This window comes from Scyliorhinus canicula, chromosome 17 (genome assembly GCF_902713615.1).
Source record: "Scyliorhinus canicula chromosome 17, sScyCan1.1, whole genome shotgun sequence".
In the NCBI taxonomy this organism is placed as follows: domain Eukaryota; kingdom Metazoa; phylum Chordata; class Chondrichthyes; order Carcharhiniformes; family Scyliorhinidae; genus Scyliorhinus; species Scyliorhinus canicula.
Window position 1 is genome coordinate 10,899,435 of NC_052162.1, and position 19,700 is coordinate 10,919,134.

The following is a 19,700-nucleotide window of genomic DNA, read 5'->3' on the forward strand; positions in this document are numbered from 1 at the left end:
ACCCGTAGTCAAAAGGGGCTTTCGTATTTAACCACCAGACCCTGAGGACAATGATCAGGGCTATTACGATCCCAGACTAGCGGCTAGGATGCTGGACGGAAACCCCAGTATTTAATTTTAATTTTGTCAGACTGTGAGGAAAGGATATATTGCTCCAGGAGTGATTTCACAAAAATAGGGATATGTTAGGTTTAAAAAAACATTATTAACATAGTACTAAAATATCTTTAGCATCACAGAAGAAAATAACTTGCAATTATCCCTCGAACAATGCTAATCAATGCAGTGGCACAGTAACACTTAACTTCTATCTTGATTCCCACTCAAAACAGCAAAACCATCTCAGCTCTTAATCCACTGTTAAATACAATCAGCACTCAGAAACATCTGCTTTACAGAGATGTCTGTATACTCCACTTTGAGAAAGAGAGATCTTTTGACACTGCTTTAAATAAAAGACCTGAATCCTGTCAGAACCATGCAGAAACTCTGGCTGTATTTTTTCAGAAACTGCTTTAGCTTGTTTCTGCTCACCTCGTCCCACTCTTCTGAGCTGCTTGGAAAGAAAACTGAATATATCTATAGACATTTCTTTAAACTGAACTGAAATGTTTGACTTCTGCTCACATCTGCAATTAAAACCGAACTAACACTGCTTTCCTGCAAAATGCCCTGGCTCCTCCCAGTAATTACATTGTCTTATAACCTGAAATCTAATGAACTCCACAGCCGCCGCCCCCCCCCCCCCCCCCCATCCAAACAAAACTGAATTAGCCCAAGCTTTGTATGATGCCTTCAGTGCCCCCTTGGCTCCCAAAACATACTTGCCGTTTGGACCAGGATTCGTGTACAAACACCACTGCAGTCGCCATAGACTCTCTTGGCGTTTAACCCTTTTTGTTTCCAATTAGAGGGCAATTTAGCATGACCAATTCATCTACCCTGCACACCTTTTTGGGTTGTGGGGTGAGATCCACGCTGACATGGGAGAACGTGCAAACTCCACACAGACAGTGTCCCGGGGCCGGGATCAAACCCGGGTCCTCAGCGTGTGAGGCAGCAGTGCTAACCACTGCGCCACCGTGCTGCCCTCTCCAAGCTTTTAACCCTTACTGCACCAAAAACATATACTACGATATATCTGATATTTCTACACCGCAAGGCATACTGCTATGATTGCCCTCTGAGGAGGCAAAGAGCTGGCATTTCTCCTATTTGCCACCAGGGACTCACCCAATGAGTCCATCGACTTGAGACCTTACAGAAGAGGTTTATAGAGCAAAGGAAAGAATCTTCCATGTTAGACTACATATCCGTGTTCCGGGATAAGCTGTCAAGAGTCTGCTGTGGCTCGGGAGCAACTGAAAACCTCCCAGGCAGCTATGAAATAACAGAGACAAAGGAATAATACAAACTACAGAATCTAGCTGATCCAAAGGGGAGTTTTACATGAACATGCCACAACCAAGTTACTACCAATACAGGGCGAACTGGACTGATAGCTGCATTAGTGACCCATGCAGAATGGTTAAGAGAATTGGCGAAGTTAATTGACACTTCAGACAGGAGGGAAAAAGCTTCATCACTTCAGTGTGTTCCAGCAGTATCATATCTGAGAAGGGGATAAACGAACAGGCAGTCAGGACAGAGGAGGGCGAAAGAGATTGTGAGAACAGGTTAGAGGGAGGCCTGGTCGTTTCCCAAATCGAATCCAGTTAGCTAACACTGAAATGATGGGGAGAATAGATACCGTGCACTTATTTAAATGCAGAACAAAGAGGAGACCTGAAGGCTGCTTACAACTTTTAAAGAGATCTGTAGGGACAAACCAGGGAACACAACCTTAGCCCTGCAGGTTGTGGACGTGGGAGAGACCCCTCCAATAAAGCAAAATTCCTATTGCTTAGGTCTGGAGAAACTGACCCAGGTGTGGGAAGAAATTCAGTGCATGCTGGAGTGTAACGTGATGCAGCCCAGTCAAAGCAGCTGGAGTTCTCCAGGTGTGTTTGTGACGAAGCCCAATGGCTCAAACCAGGCTCTGCATTGACGGCAGAAAGTGACCAGAGCTGACTTCTACCCAATTCCTCACCTGGAAGACCGTATCAATAGAGTAGGAAGTTCTACTATTATATATGAAACATAGAGCTGTTATCAGGACACTGGCAGGTTCTCTTTCCCACCCAAGCTAAAGACACCTCTGCTTTCACCATGCCAGTGCTGTGTTATTCCATTCAGATTATGAAACGACCAAGCCACCTTCCAAAGGCTGATGCTCCAGGTCGCGACTGGTTTATCCAACTGCAGTGTACCTGGACAGTGATGTCTGGTGGGACCACCTAGACCAGTTAGAACTCCTCAGCCAAAAGTTAGAGTCGCCAGATTTAGTGGTAAACCTCCGAACGAGTTTGCTAAAGGTTAGGTAACCTACCTAGAGTGTAGGGCAGGGAAGTGGGCCTGGGTATGGTGCTTTTTCGGAGGGTTGGTGGAAACTCAGTGGGTTGAATGGCCTCCTGCAATATTGTAATTCTATAGATTCTATGTTGTGGTCAAGGTCGGGTGTTACCTAGAGCAGCAAAGATGCAGGCATTGATGGATTTCCCCAATCCCCCGACTAAACGGGAAATATTGCAATTTCTGGGTATGTGTGGGTTCCAGCACAAATTTGTCCCAAATTTCAGCTACCCCACTGACAGGCTTGTTGCCGAAAAAGGCAAAGGTAGTGTGGCCGGGGAGGTGCCACCAGCTTTCAAGAGGCTGAAAGCCAACTTAATCAACGAACTGGCGCTAGAGGCGCCAAACCATTTAAAGCATTGTTACTCGCAAACTAAAAATAGGTGGTGTCCTCCTCGAAGATGATGGATCTGACTTCGAGAGACCAGTTGGGTAATCCTCCAAAAGGTTAAACAGACACCAAAGGGATGCTCCACTGTGGAGAAGGAAACTTTGGGATGATTATTAACTCTCAAACACTGAAGCATATGTGTAAGAAGGTGCAGGGAAATCTTAGTTTATACAGATCACAAGTCGTTCTCATTTGTGGAGAGATTCAAAACTCAGAATTCGAGGCTCTTTCGACGGAGCTTGCTTTTACAACCTTACCACCTAATGATTACCCACATTGCTGGGAAAAACAATGCGACAGCTGATGCTTTATCCAGAGTTTAACTCGGCAAAGAACCAACTTGTTATGAAAATTTAATCAGCGCATAGCTGTAACAGTGTAAGGTTGAGTTGCATGAGGGTGAATATGGGTATGATTTTATTTTATCACAACTTTATAATTAAACTTCTCTGTTAACACATGTCGATTCATGTGGTGCAGAGGTGTCATGAAGGTGTGCTTTATGCCAAATAATGATTTTCAATCCACCGGCTAGAACTTGAATTGAATTTTTAAAAAGACAGACTTTTTAAAAACAGGGAGACTAAAGTGAATTGAACCCGCAGCCCAAGATGGCTAACCCCAGTTTGCATTACTATACATTCCACATTCCAGTTCACTGGAGTGCAGCCAGTCGAGGGCCGAAGGGCCTGTTCTGTGCTGTACTGTTCTAAAAAACATCAAAGACAATGGCTTCAGGGAATGTGAAGGGCTCTTAATTCCTACCTCATGAGCAAGGCATCTATGACAGTCACCTGAGGTATTCCACTGGAGATGGGCCATAAAGACTAATCTCTTTGACAATGGGACCCTGGCTAAATTAGCTTCCAGGTATAAGCTAATCAAGTCACCTTCAGAATACACGGATAAAGTATTTTTTAATGCACCAGAGGAAGACTCTAGCCTCTTCACTGCTACATTATTTTTGGTTCAAAGTTTTGCACTTTCAAAAGTGCAAAATCTCTGCACTTAAACAAACGCCAGATTGCATGACAAATGGAGCACCTGAACTTTTTCAATATGTGTGTGTATATAAATGTGGCCAATCATTTCAACCATATTAAATATTTTATAACTCATAATTTGTACAAGCTTTCACTCTTAATATATCAAAAATTGGCTTAATGGGCAGCACGGTGGCGCAGTGGGTTAGCCCTGCTGCCGCACGGCGCCGAGATCCCAGGTTCGATCCCGGCCCTGGGTCACTGTCTGTGTGGAGTTTGCACATTCTTCCCGTGTTTGCGTGGGTTTCGCCCCCACAACCCAAAGATGTGCAGGATAGGTGGATTGGCCACGCTAAATTGCCCCTTAATTGGAAAAAATGAATTGGGCACTCTAAATTTAAAAAAAAAAATTGGCTTAATTAGGGTGCTCTTTCCAAGGGCCGGTGCAGACTCAATGGGCCGAATGGCCTCCTGCACTGTAAATTTTCTGATTCTAAAAATGGACTCTTATGTAATAACTAGCGCTTCAGATCTGAGCAGGGAGACCAAGTCTGAACTCTTACAAATGGAACAGCATTTACATCCTGGCAGAAGGGCAATAAAGGTTAGAATTCTATATATGTGCCTACCTACCGCACATCAGGGATCTTAGTTTAGTCATGCCTACAAGTAATAATAAGAATAATGCCCGTACGTTTCTTGGTTACTGGTTTTCCTTTGTTTAAAACTGTTACTTATTTGTTCTAGAGATTGAGCCAGGAAATTCTGGAACAGTTAACCTAAATTGAAGTTCTGATATATTTAAGAGTGGAACAATACAATCTGCATTCCTAGTGTAGTGAACAGTGCATCTTCTAGAGAAGAATAAACAGGATGGAAATCCCACTAGGTTTCCCCATTATCTATGGAATCCAAGAGAAACTCGGTTTTCTTTGTACTGGAGATGGATACTTTTGAAAAAATGTTTTGCTGTTAACACTTTAAGAACATAAGAACTAGGAAAAGGAGTAGGCCATCTGGCCCCTCGAGCCTGCTTCGCCATTCAATGAGATTATGGCTGATCTTTTGTGGATCAATTGCTTTCCGGCCCGAACACCATAACCCTTAATCCCTTTATTCTTCAAAATCTATCTTTATCTTAAAAATATTTAATGAAGGAGCCTCATCTGCACTGGGCAAGGAATTCCATAGATTCACAACCCTTTGGGTGAAGAAGTTCCTCCTAAACACAGTCCTAAATCTACTATCCCTTATTTTAAGGCTATGCTCCCTAGTTCTGCTTTCACCCGCCAGTGGAAACAACCTGCCCGCATCTATCCCATCTATTCCCTTCATAATTTTATATGTTTCTATAAGATCCTCCCCCCCCCCCTCTCGCATCCTTCTAAATTCCAACGAGTACAGCCCCAATCTACTCAAACTCTCCTTGTAATCCAACCCCCTGAACTCTGGGATTAATCTCCTCTGCACACCCTCCAGCGCCAGTACGTCCTTTCTCGGGTAAGGAGACCAAAACTGAAAACAATACTCCAGGTGTGGCCTCACTAACACCTTATACAGTTGCAGCATAACCTCCCTAATCTTAAACTCCATCCCTCTAGCAATGAAGGACAAAACTCCATTTGCGGGGCAGCACGGTGGCCTAGTGGTTAGCACAACTGCCTCACGGCGCTGAGGTCCCAGGTTCGATCCCGGCTCTGGGTCACTGTCCGTGTGGAGTTTGCACATTCTCCCCGTGTCTGCGTGGGTTTCGCCCCCACAACCCAAAAATGTGCAGGTAGATGGATTGGCCACGCTAAATTGGCCCTTAATTGGAAAAAATAATTGGGTAATCTAAATTTATAAAAATAAAAAAAAAACTCCATTTGCCTTCTTAATCACCTGTTGCACCTGTAAACCAACTTTTTGCAACTCGTGCATCAGCACACCCAGGTCTCTCTGCACAGCAGCATGTTTTAATATTTTATCATTTAAATAAGAATCCCTTTTGCTGTCATTTCTACCAAAATGGATAACCTCACAGTTGCCAACATTGTATTCCATCTTGTACAGCATCCTGATTTGGTTGAGCAAGCAGGGTGGCTGAATCAATTACAAACTCTTGTCTGCTTAACGAAGGGCTCCCAGTTTTTGTGGCCTCAAGTTGCTTTTTGGCAAAGCAATAAGTATAAAGAACCAGTGAATTTCCCATCCTCCCTCCACTGGTATATCCCAAATATGGGCTGTGATAAATGGACTGTTATGCTTCCCAGACTTCTTGAGGTGTCTTGAATGATGAGGAACTGACTAGGGCTTTTGGTGTCTGTGACCTGAACTTAAAGGCTTAGCTATCCTGCAGCAGAATCCTAGCAGCCATTTCAAGTCCATGATGATGGCAGAGACGGTAGAGGGGAACCTGTCCTTTTCCTAAGTTTTACCATCAGTTGCAGGTAGTATTGGAAGTGCTGCCTCAATCTTTACCCAATTCTAGCCAGAGCTTTTTGAGTGCAGCTTCTCTCTCTCTTTCTTTCTCTTTCTCTCTCTCTCTCTCTCTCACTCTTTCCCCCCCCCCCCCCCCCCCCCCCCTCCCCTGCATGCTTCTGGACAGCTAGCCCTGATGTTGCCTACCGTCTTGTCAGTTACACTATGCTTTACAAAAGCGAAGATAAAACATTTGGCATAGCCATAAAAGAAATCTGTGCCAGAGCCAGTAAAATTGAGAGACTCACACAAAAAAGAGAGAAAGGAAAGAATTATGTAAAGTGAGAGAAGACCTGGCAACAATAAGATAAATACCAGAAATGATTGGCAAGCATGTAGGGAGAGAGAGTGAAAACTAAATCTGATAAATGTTGGAAGAATAAATGTTAATTATAGGATTTGTTTAATTTGTTCTGGGGAATGTCATTGGAGAAAAGCTAGTTTCGACAAATAAGCCTTGTGACTTAACAGTGAACTAACCATCCTCCGTAGTATTACCACAATACTTACACAACTTATGCACTACCAAAGGTGTAGAACGTTGACACTTCCCCAACCTGTGCCATTTGCATTGAGCATGTTTCTGACACTTGGGCTTTTTTGTTGTTGAAAAGAAATAGTAAATAATCTAAACTTTGTCAACATGGAAAGCCCATACAGATTTTTTTCCATCTTTTGCTAAACGTCTAAGATTTCCTGTCTAATTTGGGGATTGTAATTCTTTTCTCAGGTGTATTCACGAGCAAATGAAAAAGAACCTTGCGGCTGGTGGCTGGCAAAAGTTAGAATGATGAAGGGTGAAGTAAGAAACTTGTTATGCTTATATTCAAGCTTCAATTTAGTATTAATTTCACCAATATTTAAAAAATACTGATTTTTTTCTGGTTTGATTTTAAAATTTAGTCAGGTTGGAAAATGTAGAAAATATTTGAAGGCAATTTATTTTCTACCCTGAGGATGCCATGCTTGGCAAAAATGCACGTTTTAAATGACATTTATTGCTGTTCCTCTAAATGTCATCCTGCATGCTATTTTCTTTGGGCTCATGGATTTAGGTTTTATTGTTGGCCAAAGACCTGCAGGCTTGGGGAGTTGGAGTGAGAGTGTGCAAAATGGTACTGGTGGCACCCTTGCGTGGAGAAACCACTTTCATCAAACTTTTACTTTTGACCATGTTTTCACAGCTAATCAGAGGCAGATTGGGCAAACGGCTTTGTGGGCAAGCAGGAGCAGGCTAGTTACTTGGTTCCTGGTAACCACTTAATGAGCATTGAGTTAATGGCATACTGTCTGTTCTCGTATTACAACTACAAATTTGTTGAATTGTGACTTGGATCTGATGTTTGCATTGGTTTGTTTGCAAAATATTTGTCCAAAGTGTCTACAGAAATGGATTTTCCAGGAACAAATGAGAGTTACAGAAGCACTGGTTATGTTGGGAGTAAAGTATCCTATGTTGCCTCTGATGAACTTGTATCAGGTCACTGAGGACTTAATGAGATGCAGGCTAAATGACATGCATTGTCCTAGCGATGTATTCCAAGCATTAACCTAGTTATTACGACCTGTGTTGAGCAGAAAGGCATTTACAGTTCCTACATGAAGCACTTAGGTGAATCTTCTGCCGTGATTCTGACTAATGCTGTTTTTGACACATTAGGTCAAAGTAAGCATAAATTTTAAAGAAATGCTTTTTTAAAAATAAAAAAATTATTCAGTTTTATGTTATAGAATACGCTGTCTGTGATGCCACTTTCAATGAAATAGTCACAGTAGAACGACTACGACCTATTAACCCCAATAAGCCTGCAACAAAAAGCACATTCCACAAAGTAAAACTTGATGTTCCAGATGACCTGAGGCGTGCGTAAGTAACATTTTACACTGTTATGAAATACGTTTCAGAATTTAATGACTGGATTAAATCTGGACTGTGTTGTGCTTAATAAGCCTTAATGTATTTTGTAGCCTTAACTCACATTCAGCGTTTCCAATTGTGTATTTCAATTATTTCTAGATGTGCCAACGAATCTGCACATAAGGATTTTAAAAAGGCAATTGGCGCTTATTGTGTGTACTTTGATTCAGAAAGTAATCAACTAGTTGTTTTGGTATGTGTGGGATTTTCTTTCTTGGTGCTTTTATCATGGTTTAATTTTTGAGCTTTATTGTACCAAATTGACCCTAATGCCACACTTCTTTGCAAAACTCCAGTCCACCAACGAAATGACAGCAAAGCGAGCGAGCATGTTGAGTGACATGCATTTCAGAAGCATCCGGACAAAGTTGACTCTGATGCTGAGAAACGAGGAAGCTAGCAAGCAGTTGGAGGTACGTTTGGGTTGTGCATCTTTTTAATATGTCCCTTCCTCTGTGATTAACATGGAGGTATGTGTTATGAACAATGTATAGTTTTTAAGTTTAGATAAATTTGTGAGTTAAGAAAGGTAAAAAGGATTTAGCTTCATGTCAGTTGTGTGTGAGTCTTGGTACCTGAGAGTCTGGATAAACTCCTGTCTAAAAGGTCTGGTCTGGTTTTACAACCCCTGAAGTTGACATAGGTTATGATTCTGGAGAAAAAAACAAGTCAAATGACACAGACACAGATAAGGCAGCAAGAAGAAGAGTACAGTGTATTAGGAGGACAGGAAGTTAAAGCTCTCTTATAAGAAAGACTATATAACCATTGGAGACAGTAGTCAGTTATAAAACTCAGTAAAGTTTAGTTTGGCAGAGATGCTACTGGAAGACTGCTCTGCAGTTGGCTAAAGTGAGCTTCGAGTGCGGTTTTTGGGTGTCTCGGGGAAGATGCGAGTTGGGGGAGATGCATCAAGTGAATGCTCAGGAATCATCTGGAAGAAAACCATTTGCAACAATGTCAGTCCCAAGTGTGAGACCTTTGTGTCAAGCCAGTGGTAGCTCTTCACTGGTCTATATGCCTGTAAAGATATTGCTGGGGTAAAGGAATAGTGTGAATTTGAAGCATCTTCTTGTATTTGTATTTAGATCTTTCCAAACTGTCTGGTGAAATATAGTTAACTTTCCTCCACGGGTTTTAAAAAAAAGTTAGGCTCTGTCAAATAAAGTTTCACTCTGGGATCTGACTTGTCCAGTATTAACATCAGCTGGGATTGTAACACAGACAAAAGTTCCATGCAAAAGCTTATTATGAAAGATTGGCAAGGAAACAAGGTACACAATGAAAAATTATTTTCTTCCATTGTAATTAGTCATGTTTTGGCTGCACCGCACTCGCTCAAAGTCTGAAAACTGACTTTCAGCAAATAGCAGCTTGTTGATGGCAATGATCAGGTCCGTATTGCTGAGCTGCACATTGCAACTTTTAAAATATTGGATGTATGTGGGTGATAAATGCTCCAGGAGCTGACTAAGATGACTAGCTAGATGAGATTTTAATTGCATTGTACATCATTTCACTGACAGCCCATTGAAATCAACAATTGTGTCCCAAAACCTTTTTCTTTTAGTAATGAAAGAAAACAGGCACTTCAACTCATTTAGTGTCTGTAAGGGCAGGAGTTTAAATCAGAAAACACTTTTTTTCCTTTTATGTGCTGGTGCTCAAAATGCTTATGTGACCTTGAAATATTCGTGCCTGTTCTGAAAAGGTATCTTTAAATACCTTATAGTCATGTAATATTGTAGAATCTGTTCCTAGTGCATTACCTTGCAGTTTTGCCAGCCTTTCTCTTTCCCCAGCTTTTTCTTATGAAGTTACTGCCACACTGTTATGTCAATGGCCCTGGTAGCCCCGCATGCGGTACCTCGCTGAAGTGGCATTACTTTCTGCATGTGAAGTTTAACAATGGTGACCAGTTTTGTTGGATCACTGGAGCATCACCTCCAAACCTGATTGTGAATCCATCCCGTTTCCACCAGGAATCTTTGAAGAAACTTCGAAAGTGAGAGTCCACTACCATCTGAGCTGAGATCAGCACAGTGCAGACCAGGGATCATATCCCAGTGTTTCAACTGAGCAGAAAAGAACTGCCTAAAAGCCTTGGTTTAGACCCTTCATTGGGTTTGAGCATCGGTTTACCTCTTGATGTAAAATGTGGCAGAACAGACAAGCACTATTGGCTGATGTTTGCTACACTCTACTAAAGAAATCTTAAGATGTACGTGACTTCTTGAACTCAAATCCATGCAATTTATTGAAAGACTTATGTGTAGTGCACAACTTCCTTTGTATGTCGCACCTAGATTATTGGCGACATCCCTAATATTAGAACTTAATGTATCCTCCGACTCGCAACTGGAGAAAAGCCATTGGAATCTGTTGGGGTTTTAAACTTGGGCTTTTAAAGTCTAAAATGTTTTGCTGGAAAGTTGCCTTCTCTAGCAATTAGGACAGCAGAGACCACTGGCAATTATGACAGAATTGTACAATGCAAATAATTATAAAATTGTTCAGTAAGGGGACCAAAGATTATCGGGGTAGATAGGAATGTGGAATTGGAAACAAACGGATCAGCTATGATCTTATTGAATGGCGGAGCAGGCTCAAGGCCGAATGACCTACTTCTCCTATTTCATATGTTCGTATGCCGTGTTTAGCTGAGTAACTTATTGGTTAAGTTTGATATACGAGTATGCTTTGTACAAGGAATTGTGACAGCTCATTTTGATTTCTGATCTCAGCAAAAATGAACTTGGTGTAGATTTGGATAATTAACTTTTTAATCCTTGGTTTGTTAAAACAATGATTGCTTTGGCTTATAAAGGAAGCTCTAATAATATAATATAATTTCATTTTACTTTTGAACTGTTGTGCTTAAGAGAAACCAATAATATCGGGGATTAAATTCTGCTCCTGACCAGATGGCTCGGAGCTGGAATGAACACATCATCCAATGGGGACAAAAGTTACAACAGTTTCCATCATTAGGATTGAGCTATTAGTGTGAAGTAATTAACGATGTTTTTAAACCCAGTTAGTAAGAGGATCTGCAAACCTGTTGCTGACAGGCCCAGCTCAAAGACACTGCTGGATAGTTGAAAATATCTGCCCTTAATTGGAAAAATGAATTGGATACTCTAAAAAAAATTTTAAATTATAATCTCTCCTTATCAAAAAGAGCAATATTTTGATCAATATTTATGGGGGGGGCTATCGTCCTGTGGAACACCAGATAAAATGTGGCTGGGACCACCTGACAGCATTAGTTTTACTACTTTTCCTCCGAGGTGTCTTGCTTTGGTTGGGCATCTCCTGGATGGACTGATTTAGCACTAGGTAGGAACAACTATGTACTGTAAAGTGAACAAAATTGAATGTATCCTTCTTCTAATATTATCTAGCTCTAATCTTATGCTTTCTTGAATAGTACAATAGTTTGTGACTTGTAGAATAATAGTGAATTCATAGAGACCGAGAATCTGCTGCTAAAATCCATGCTTTTATTATCTCTAGTCTTGACAAAACCAGTGTTCTCCCACATCTTGCTTTCTGTAAACTTGAAGGCATTTGAAACTGCTCTTTATGTTTTATCTCGCACCAAATTACGTTTACCTATCGTCCTTGTGCTTGCTGAATTACATTGGCTTTCAGTTAAGCAACAGCTTGATTTAAACATTTTCATCCTTGTTTTCAAATCCCTCCATGGCTTCACGTCTCTCTATCTCTGTGATCTCTTCCAGCATCACACCCGCCTGGATGCTCTCGATTTTTGACCTCCTGAGCATCCCTGATTTTAAGCCCTCCACGATTAGCTGCCTAGCCGCTGAGAGCTGGAATTCCCTCCCGACACCTCTTGGCTCCTTTAGCATGTTCCCTCCTTTGGGAAGAAAGGCGCAGTAACATACATTCTGGGAGAAAGCTGTGTGGACCATAAATGCTGGCATAGGCAACATGGTCTGTTTCTGGTGTACTTCAAGCAGTTGAAAGTAGATATAATGGTGAACAACATTGATTTGGTAATCTAATGTTAACAAAGTAACCTTATTCTGTGACTCTTGAGTCCCTTTATTTCATGTCTCCAGCCTCTCTCCAAATTCTCAGTTTCCCTTGCTACTTTTCCTTCTTGAATCTAATTTGCTTTATTTCTGACGTCTTGACTTACTCTCCTTTCTAGCTGTTATTGTGATGCTGCATCTGCCTTGCTGCTTACTCTAACTTGAATTTTTCTTTCACCTTTTCAAACTCCCATCTCTCAAATCTTTGCTGGAATTCTTTGCTTCTCGACTATCCTGCATTCCCTTTCTTTAACTTCTCCTCTCCTCAACTACAATAATGTTTTAAAATATTCGGAAATATGTTGTTCTGGGACTGATGCTAAGACAAAGATTGGCGGAGGTGAGAAGGAGAAAATGAATTTCCCAGAACCAACATCCTTCCTTAAAGACAAAAACATACACTGTTTAAATTTTGCTGATAATTCTTATAAAACAGGGCAGCATGTGGTGCAGTGGATAGCACTGGGACTGTAGCGCTGAGGACCCGGGTTCGAATCCCGGCCCAGGGTTGCTGTCCGTATGGAATTTGCACATTCTCCCCATGTCTGCGTGGGTTTCAACCCCACAACCCAAAGATGTGCAGGTTAGGTGGATTAGCCACGCTAAATTACCCCTTAATTGGAAAAAAACAATAAATAATTGGGTACTCTAAATTTATATTTTCCAAAAAAAAAATTCTTCTAAGACCCCGGAGCAGATTTAAGATGCCACATAAGTGAAAGGAGAAATGAGTTATAAAAGAAATGCATTTTATAAAATGAGTTTTATGAGATTCTTTTTTGCAACTTGTGGCTGGAGTGGATTCAAAACCCAAGTTTTCTAGCTGATTTTTTATTATTGACAGCAGAAGGGTTGGCAACAAAGGGAAGGTCCCTTGATTTGTTTTGTCAATTTGAATACTGTAAGATGATACCACAAGTACCTCTACTGATACTACATCTCTTGTGCTTGTTTAATTTTGCAGAGCTCTCGACAGCTTGCGTCACGCTTCCATGAGCAGTTTGTTGTGCGGGAAGACCTCATGGGCCTCGCCATCGGTACGCATGGAGCCAACATCCAGCAAGCTAGGAAAGTGCCAGGCGTCACTGCAATTGAACTGGATGAAGAGACTTGCACTTTCCACATCTACGGTGAGGTGGGTTCCTTTAGAATCTGTTATAAATGGAAATGTGTGTTCAATGTTAGCATGCGTGGAACTGCGGAGAGTAATTTATATTTTTTAAAAGCTATAGCCGTTTCAATTGAAGAATTTGTTGAAAGAATAAAGCCATTTTGCATTGCTGAAACTATATTATCATTATATTAATGCCAGTGTAGCTGTGGTTTCTGAGCTCTTAGATTTTACAGAGTTCAGTGGTGAATGTCTGGCTCTTGAGCAGCCATGAATATGTAACATTTAAATGGGATGGAAGGGCTGTTCAATGATGAGAGACTGAGTAGAATTGACTTGCATTTCCTGGAGGATAAGAGACAATCTCATTAAATTGTATAAAATTCTCACGGTGTGTAGCAGGATACACATGAGAGGCTGATTATCGTGTCTGGAGTGTCTAGAACCAGGGCTCGAGTGTCAGGATCAAGGGATGATTGTTTAGGGCAGAGATGTGCAGGTTAGGTGAATTATCATAGAATTTACAGTGCAGAAGAAGGCCATTCAGCCCATCAAGTCTGCACCGGCTCTTGGAAAGAGGACCAATTTCACTATGGTGTGGTCTGCCCCTTAGTGTGCAGGTTAGGTGGGGTCGCGAGGATGAGACAGGGGAGTAGGCCTGGGTGCTTTTTCAGAGGGTTGGTGCAGACGCAAGGAGCCGAATGACCTCTTTTTGATGTAGGAATTCTATGAGATGAGAAATTTCTTCGCTTAGAGGATTGTGAATCTTTGGAAATCTTGACCCCAGAGACTTGCGGATGCTCAATCAATGTGTATATTTAAGACTGAGATCGATAGATTTTTGGACAGCATAAGGAATATGGGGATTGTGCGGGAAATTAAAAAATCAACCCTGATCTTATTGAATGGTGGAGAAGGCTCACGGGCCATAAAGCATACTCCTCTTTCTTGTGTTCTTAATTCCATATTCCTACTCAGTTACAAAATGACAGGTATTAATATTATGTTTGGATTTTGGGTCTAGGCACAGTGTCAGGTGCTGTCCATTCCAAGCTCTAGAACGGTGAGCAGGATAAGTACTAATCAGAGAGTTGCCTGAGCTTTTCAAGCTGATTTGCAGGTCTTGGGTGCTGCCTAACATCCAAAAGTTGCTGTTTCAATACCGCTGATCTATCGAAAACTTTGTAGGATATTTAGAGAAGTTTTAGGGTGTTTAGTCTCCAATAGGATTCAATTTATGGAGGATTAAATTAACGTTAAAAGAGGGAGGGAGTTCATTCTGGATACTCATACCTTCCACCAGTTCTATCGAGAAAATGCGTTGCAATTTTGTCCACTTTAGCTTCAGTTAATGACTTTAACTGGCCTTTCTGCTTGGCTTGTTGACAGATGAAGGAATGTTGGGAGGATACGCTGAAAAAACAGATAGAATAATATTGATGTTTTGTATTTGTTCTATATTCATGTCTTTGTTACCTCTAGATTTGATTTCCAACACACATCCATGTGGCTTTTCACAATCTCCTCCGTGAACTTGAGGTCATCTGAAATACTGCTTCCTGTGTTCTTACTCACACCCAAGTCCCATTCACCTTTCATACCTGTGTTTGCCAGCCTACATTTGCTCCTGGTCGAGCGAGACCTAGATTTTAAAATTCTCATCCTGTTTTTTTCAATCTTACCATCATGTGGCCCTTCCCTATCTTCTGCAATCTCTGCCAGGCCCACAACCCCCAACTCCCTGCTGGTCTCATTCTGACCCTTAGTTGACTGGGCCCTAACCCCTGGATTTCCCTCTCTAAATCCCTCCCCCTCTCATTCCTCTTTTACTCCTTGCAACCTATCTCTTTGACCAAAAATTTGTCCATCTGTCTTAATATCTCCCATAAGTTGGTTGGTGCCTAATTTTGCTTTATAACACTCCTTCCTGCAAAGTACCTTGGTACGTTTTATGATGTTGCAGACCCTATATAAATGTGAGCAGTTCTTGAACTTGACCGCAGCCCTTGTTTGCGTTAATTTTTTTAATTGTTTGTTCAGGAGATGTGAGATTCTGGCACGGCTACCTTCTCTTACTTGTGTTTAGTTTCTCCAAAAAGGTGGTAGTCACACTCAGCCGTAGCTGGTTAACTGTGCAACTAGTTTAATCCATACTCCAAAGCATTGTATTTGAGGCCTATAAACGAGGAGGCTATTCAGTGTCTGCTTGTCTGTACTGTAAGTGCTTGCTTGGCTGAACGAGAGTGCTTTTGAAGTTGGGTGAACAACAGAAAGTTAGGTGAAACTGAAAAGACTGAGTGCGGAGCTAAGTCTCAGTCCGGGCAGGAGCGGAGAGCAGCTGAGTTTCACAAATGACAAGGTCGTATTCCTGTTCTCGTTGACTTCGCAGTCAGCATCACAGTGAAACAGTCATGAGTATAAAAAGTGTTGGTTTCTTTTGGAGATGGCGAATAATTGAGAAACAGCACAAGTAAGTGTCAGTCAGGGTCAGTAAAATAAGTAAACAAAGTAGGGTAAGGGAAATAAAGTTAGTGTAAGGGAATATTATAGTATTCTTAAGTTTTTTGTTAAAAGGGAGTAATAAGGTGCTTAAGGGTAGTTATGGCAGGAGAGCCCGTATCACGGCAGCACATGGTTACCACTGTTGCTTCACAGCGCCAGGGTCCCAGGTTCAATTCCCGGCTTGGGTCACTGTCTGCGTGGAGTCTGCACATTCTCCCCGTCTACGTGGGTTTCCACCGGGTGCCCCGGTTTCCTCCCACAAGTTCCGAAAGTCGTGCTTGTTAGGTGAATTGAACATTCTGAATTCTCCTTTGTGTACCCGAACAGGCGTCGGAGTGTGGCGACTAGGGGATTTTCACAGTAACTTCATTGCAGTGTCAATGTAAGCCTACTTGTGACGATAATAAAGATTATGAAGAAAGATTATCTGTGATATGCTCCTCCTCTACTATGTGGCAAATGATGGAAACTTCGGTTGTCTCATGACCACGTATGCAGGAGTGTCCAACTGCAGCTGCAGACTAACCACATTTCAGATTTGGAGCCGAGGGTGGATCATTGTGGAGCATCCGCGATGCTGAGCAGGTCGTAAATAACACGTTCAGTGAGGTGGTCACACCGTAGGTGAGGATTGAACAGGCAGAAACGGGTGGAGTTGAGAAAGGTAGGTAATGCAGGTGTCTCCTGTGGCCATCCCTCTTTCTAACAGATATACCTTTTTGGATACTGTTGTGGGAGATGACTGTAGGGGAAAGCAGTGGCAGCCAACTTCATGACACCATGGGTGGCTCTGCTGCACAAGAGGGGAGGTGGAAAAATGTCAGGGCTATAGTCGTAGGGGATGTAATTGTAAGTGGCGCAGACAGGCATTTCTGTGGCCACAAATGAGACTCCAGGATAGCATGTTGCCTCCCTGGTGCCAGGGGCAGGGATGTCACTGAACGGCTGCAGGGCATACTGAAGAGGGAGGGAAAACACGCAGACTTAGTGGTACACATTGGTACCAACAATATAGGCAGAAAAAGAGTTGAGATCCCAAAAGTAGAATTTTGGGAGCAAGGAAGTATATTAGAAAACAGGACCCAGAAAATATTAATCTGTGTCACGTGCTAGTGAGTATAGAAATAGGAGATTAGTCCAGATAAATGCGTGGCTGCAGAGGTGGGAGAACTTTAGATTTCTGGGATTTTGGGACTGTTTTGGAGGATGGTGGGACCAGTACAAGGTTTGCACCTGAACCGAAATGAGCCAGCTTCCTTGCAGGGAGGTTTGCTGGTGCTGTTTGGGAGGGTTTAAACTAATTTGGCAGGGTGGTGGGATCCTGAGAAAAGGTTCAACAGGGATAGGTGCACAGTCAAAATTAGAACATACATCAAGTGAGTCAGGAAGGCATAGAATGTCTAGACCAGTTAGGTCACAAGGGAGTTTCGCAAGATTGGATGGTATTCGGTGGCACGGTGGTTAGCACTGCTGTCTTACGGCGCCGAGGTCCTGGGTTCAATCCCGGCCCTGGGTCACTGTCCGTTTGGAGTTTGCACATTCTCCCCGTGTTTTCTTGGGTTTCGCGCCCACAACCCAAAGATGTGCAGGGTAGGTGGATTGGCCACCTTGCACCTTAATTGGAAAAAATTGGGTACTCTTAAATTTAAAAAAAAAAAAGATTGGATGGTATTTATTTTAATGCAGGGAGTCTGATAAAAAAGGCAGATGAATTGAGGGCAAAATTAAAACACGGGGGTATGATTCCATTGCGATCACTAAGGTATGTTTGGGAGAGACTGATCAATATTCCAGGATACGAGACCTTCAGGCGAGATAGGGATGGAGGTAAAAGAGTAGGATGTGTAAGGGCAGCACGGCGGCACAGTGGTTAGCGCTGCTGCCTCACAGCGCCGAGGTCATGGGTGCGATACCGGCCCCGGGTTACTCTCCATGTGGAGTTTACACATTCCCCCGATGTCTGCATGGGTCTCACCCCCACAACCCAAAGATGTGCAGGGTCGGTGGATTGGCCATGCTAAATTGCTGCTTAATTGGAGAGAAATTCGGTACTCTAAATTTATGTTAAAAAGAAGAGGAGGGGGTGTCACTGTCTTGATCAGGCAATCACTTACCGCAGTAAGGAGGGATGACATCTTAGAAGGCTCTTCAACTGAAGCCATATGGGTAGAACTGTCCACATGGGTAGGGTGGCACAGTGGTTAGCACAGCTGCCTCACAGCATGAGGGACCCGGGTTCAATTCCGGCCTCGGGTGGCTGTCTGTGTGGAGTTTGCACTTTCTCCCATGTCTGCGTAGGTTTCCTCCTACAGTCAAAAGATGTGCAGGTTAGGTGAATTGGCCATGCTAAATTTCCCCTTAGTGTCCAAAGGGTTAGGTGGGGTTACTGGGCTACCGGGATAGGGTCGGGGCATGGGCCTAGGTAGGGTGCTCTTTCCAAGGGTTTGTGCAGACTCGATGAGCCGAATGGTCTTCTATAGATATTAGTAGAGATTCTAACATAAGGAGCAATCACATTGCTGGGAGTGTTCTGTAGGCCCCTGAACAATCTGAGAGAAAAAGAAGAGTAGATATAATAATAATCTTTATTACTGTCACAAGTAGGCTTACATTAACACTGAAATGAGGTTACTGTGAAAATTCCCTAGTCGCTACACTCCAGCGCCTGTTCGGGGACACTGAGGGAGAATTCAGAATGTCCAATTCACCTAGCAAGCACGTCTTTTGGGGCATGCGGGAGGAAACCGGAGCACCCGGAGGAAACATACATGGGGGAGAACGTGATGACTCCGCATAGACAGTGACCCAAGCCGGGAATCGACCTGGGACCCTGGCGCTGTGAAGCAACAGTGATAACCACTGTGCTCCCGTGATACGGGCTCTCCTGCCATAACTACCCCCTTATTACTCCCTTTTAACAAAAAACTTAAGAATACTATAATATTCCCTTGCACTAACTTTACTTCCCTTACATAGAACATAGAACAGTACAGCACAGAACAGGCCCTTCGGCCCTCAATGTTGTGCCGAGCCATGATCACCCTACTCAAACCCACGTATCAACCTATACCCGTAACCCAACATAGATATAGTAGACAGGAAGAAAACGTTCCCCTTGGTAGAGGGACCAATGACCAAGGTTTAGAGAGGCTATGAGGAAAACTTTTTTACCCAGAGGATGATGGGAGTTTGGAACTTGCTGCCTGAAAGGTGGTGGAGACATAGTTTAAGAAGTATTTAGATCTGCACTTGCAATTTCAAGGCTATGGGCTGAGTGCTGGAAAATGGGACTAGAATAGTTAGGTAGTTGTTTTTCACCGGCACAGATGCGATGGCTGAAGGGCCTTTTCTGTGCGATATGTCTCAATGACTATGATGGACTACCTTGAACTGCTGTGGTCCTTGTGGTGTTCGCATAATGCGGGGGAATTGACAGGATTTTAACCCTGACAGTCGAAAGAGATATGGTGTGCGTCAAAGTTCGATGGTGTGGAATAAGCAACAGTAGTCCCACTGATATTGCTGCTCTTGGTGGTATTCGTTGCAATGAAGCGAGGTGCTGTTTGAGTGAACCTGAGGTAGCAGTGCGCCATTCCTACTCGGGGAGTGGGGGAGGTAGACTTTTGTCTATTTTGTTAATGATTGATTCAGCTTCTTGCTGTTGAACATTATTGATGATGTGGAGATGCTGGCGTTGCACTGGGGTGAGCACAGTAAGAAGTCTGACAACACTAGCATTCGGAGCACTGCTCCTTCCTCAGGTGACCTGCTCCTTCCTCACCTGAGGAAGGAGCAGTGCTCCGAAAGCTAGTGTTTGAAACAAACC

At 42.7% G+C, this 19,700-nt stretch overlaps 1 protein-coding gene across 6 annotated transcripts in view; it reads left to right on the plus strand.

Annotated features, from left to right (window-relative positions):
* fmr1 (FMRP translational regulator 1) overlaps nucleotides 1–19,700 on the plus strand; it is an 80,396-nt gene that overhangs the window by 32,746 nt on the left and 27,950 nt on the right. For all 6 annotated transcript variants that reach the window (XM_038774201.1, XM_038774204.1, XM_038774203.1 and 3 more), the window contains 5 exons: nucleotides 7,016–7,087; nucleotides 8,004–8,152; nucleotides 8,303–8,396; nucleotides 8,500–8,616; nucleotides 13,226–13,396. In XM_038774201.1, the coding sequence (XP_038630129.1) occupies nucleotides 7,016–7,087; nucleotides 8,004–8,152; nucleotides 8,303–8,396; nucleotides 8,500–8,616; nucleotides 13,226–13,396 (603 nt within the window). The remainder of the gene's footprint in view (nucleotides 1–7,015; nucleotides 7,088–8,003; nucleotides 8,153–8,302; nucleotides 8,397–8,499; nucleotides 8,617–13,225; nucleotides 13,397–19,700) is intronic.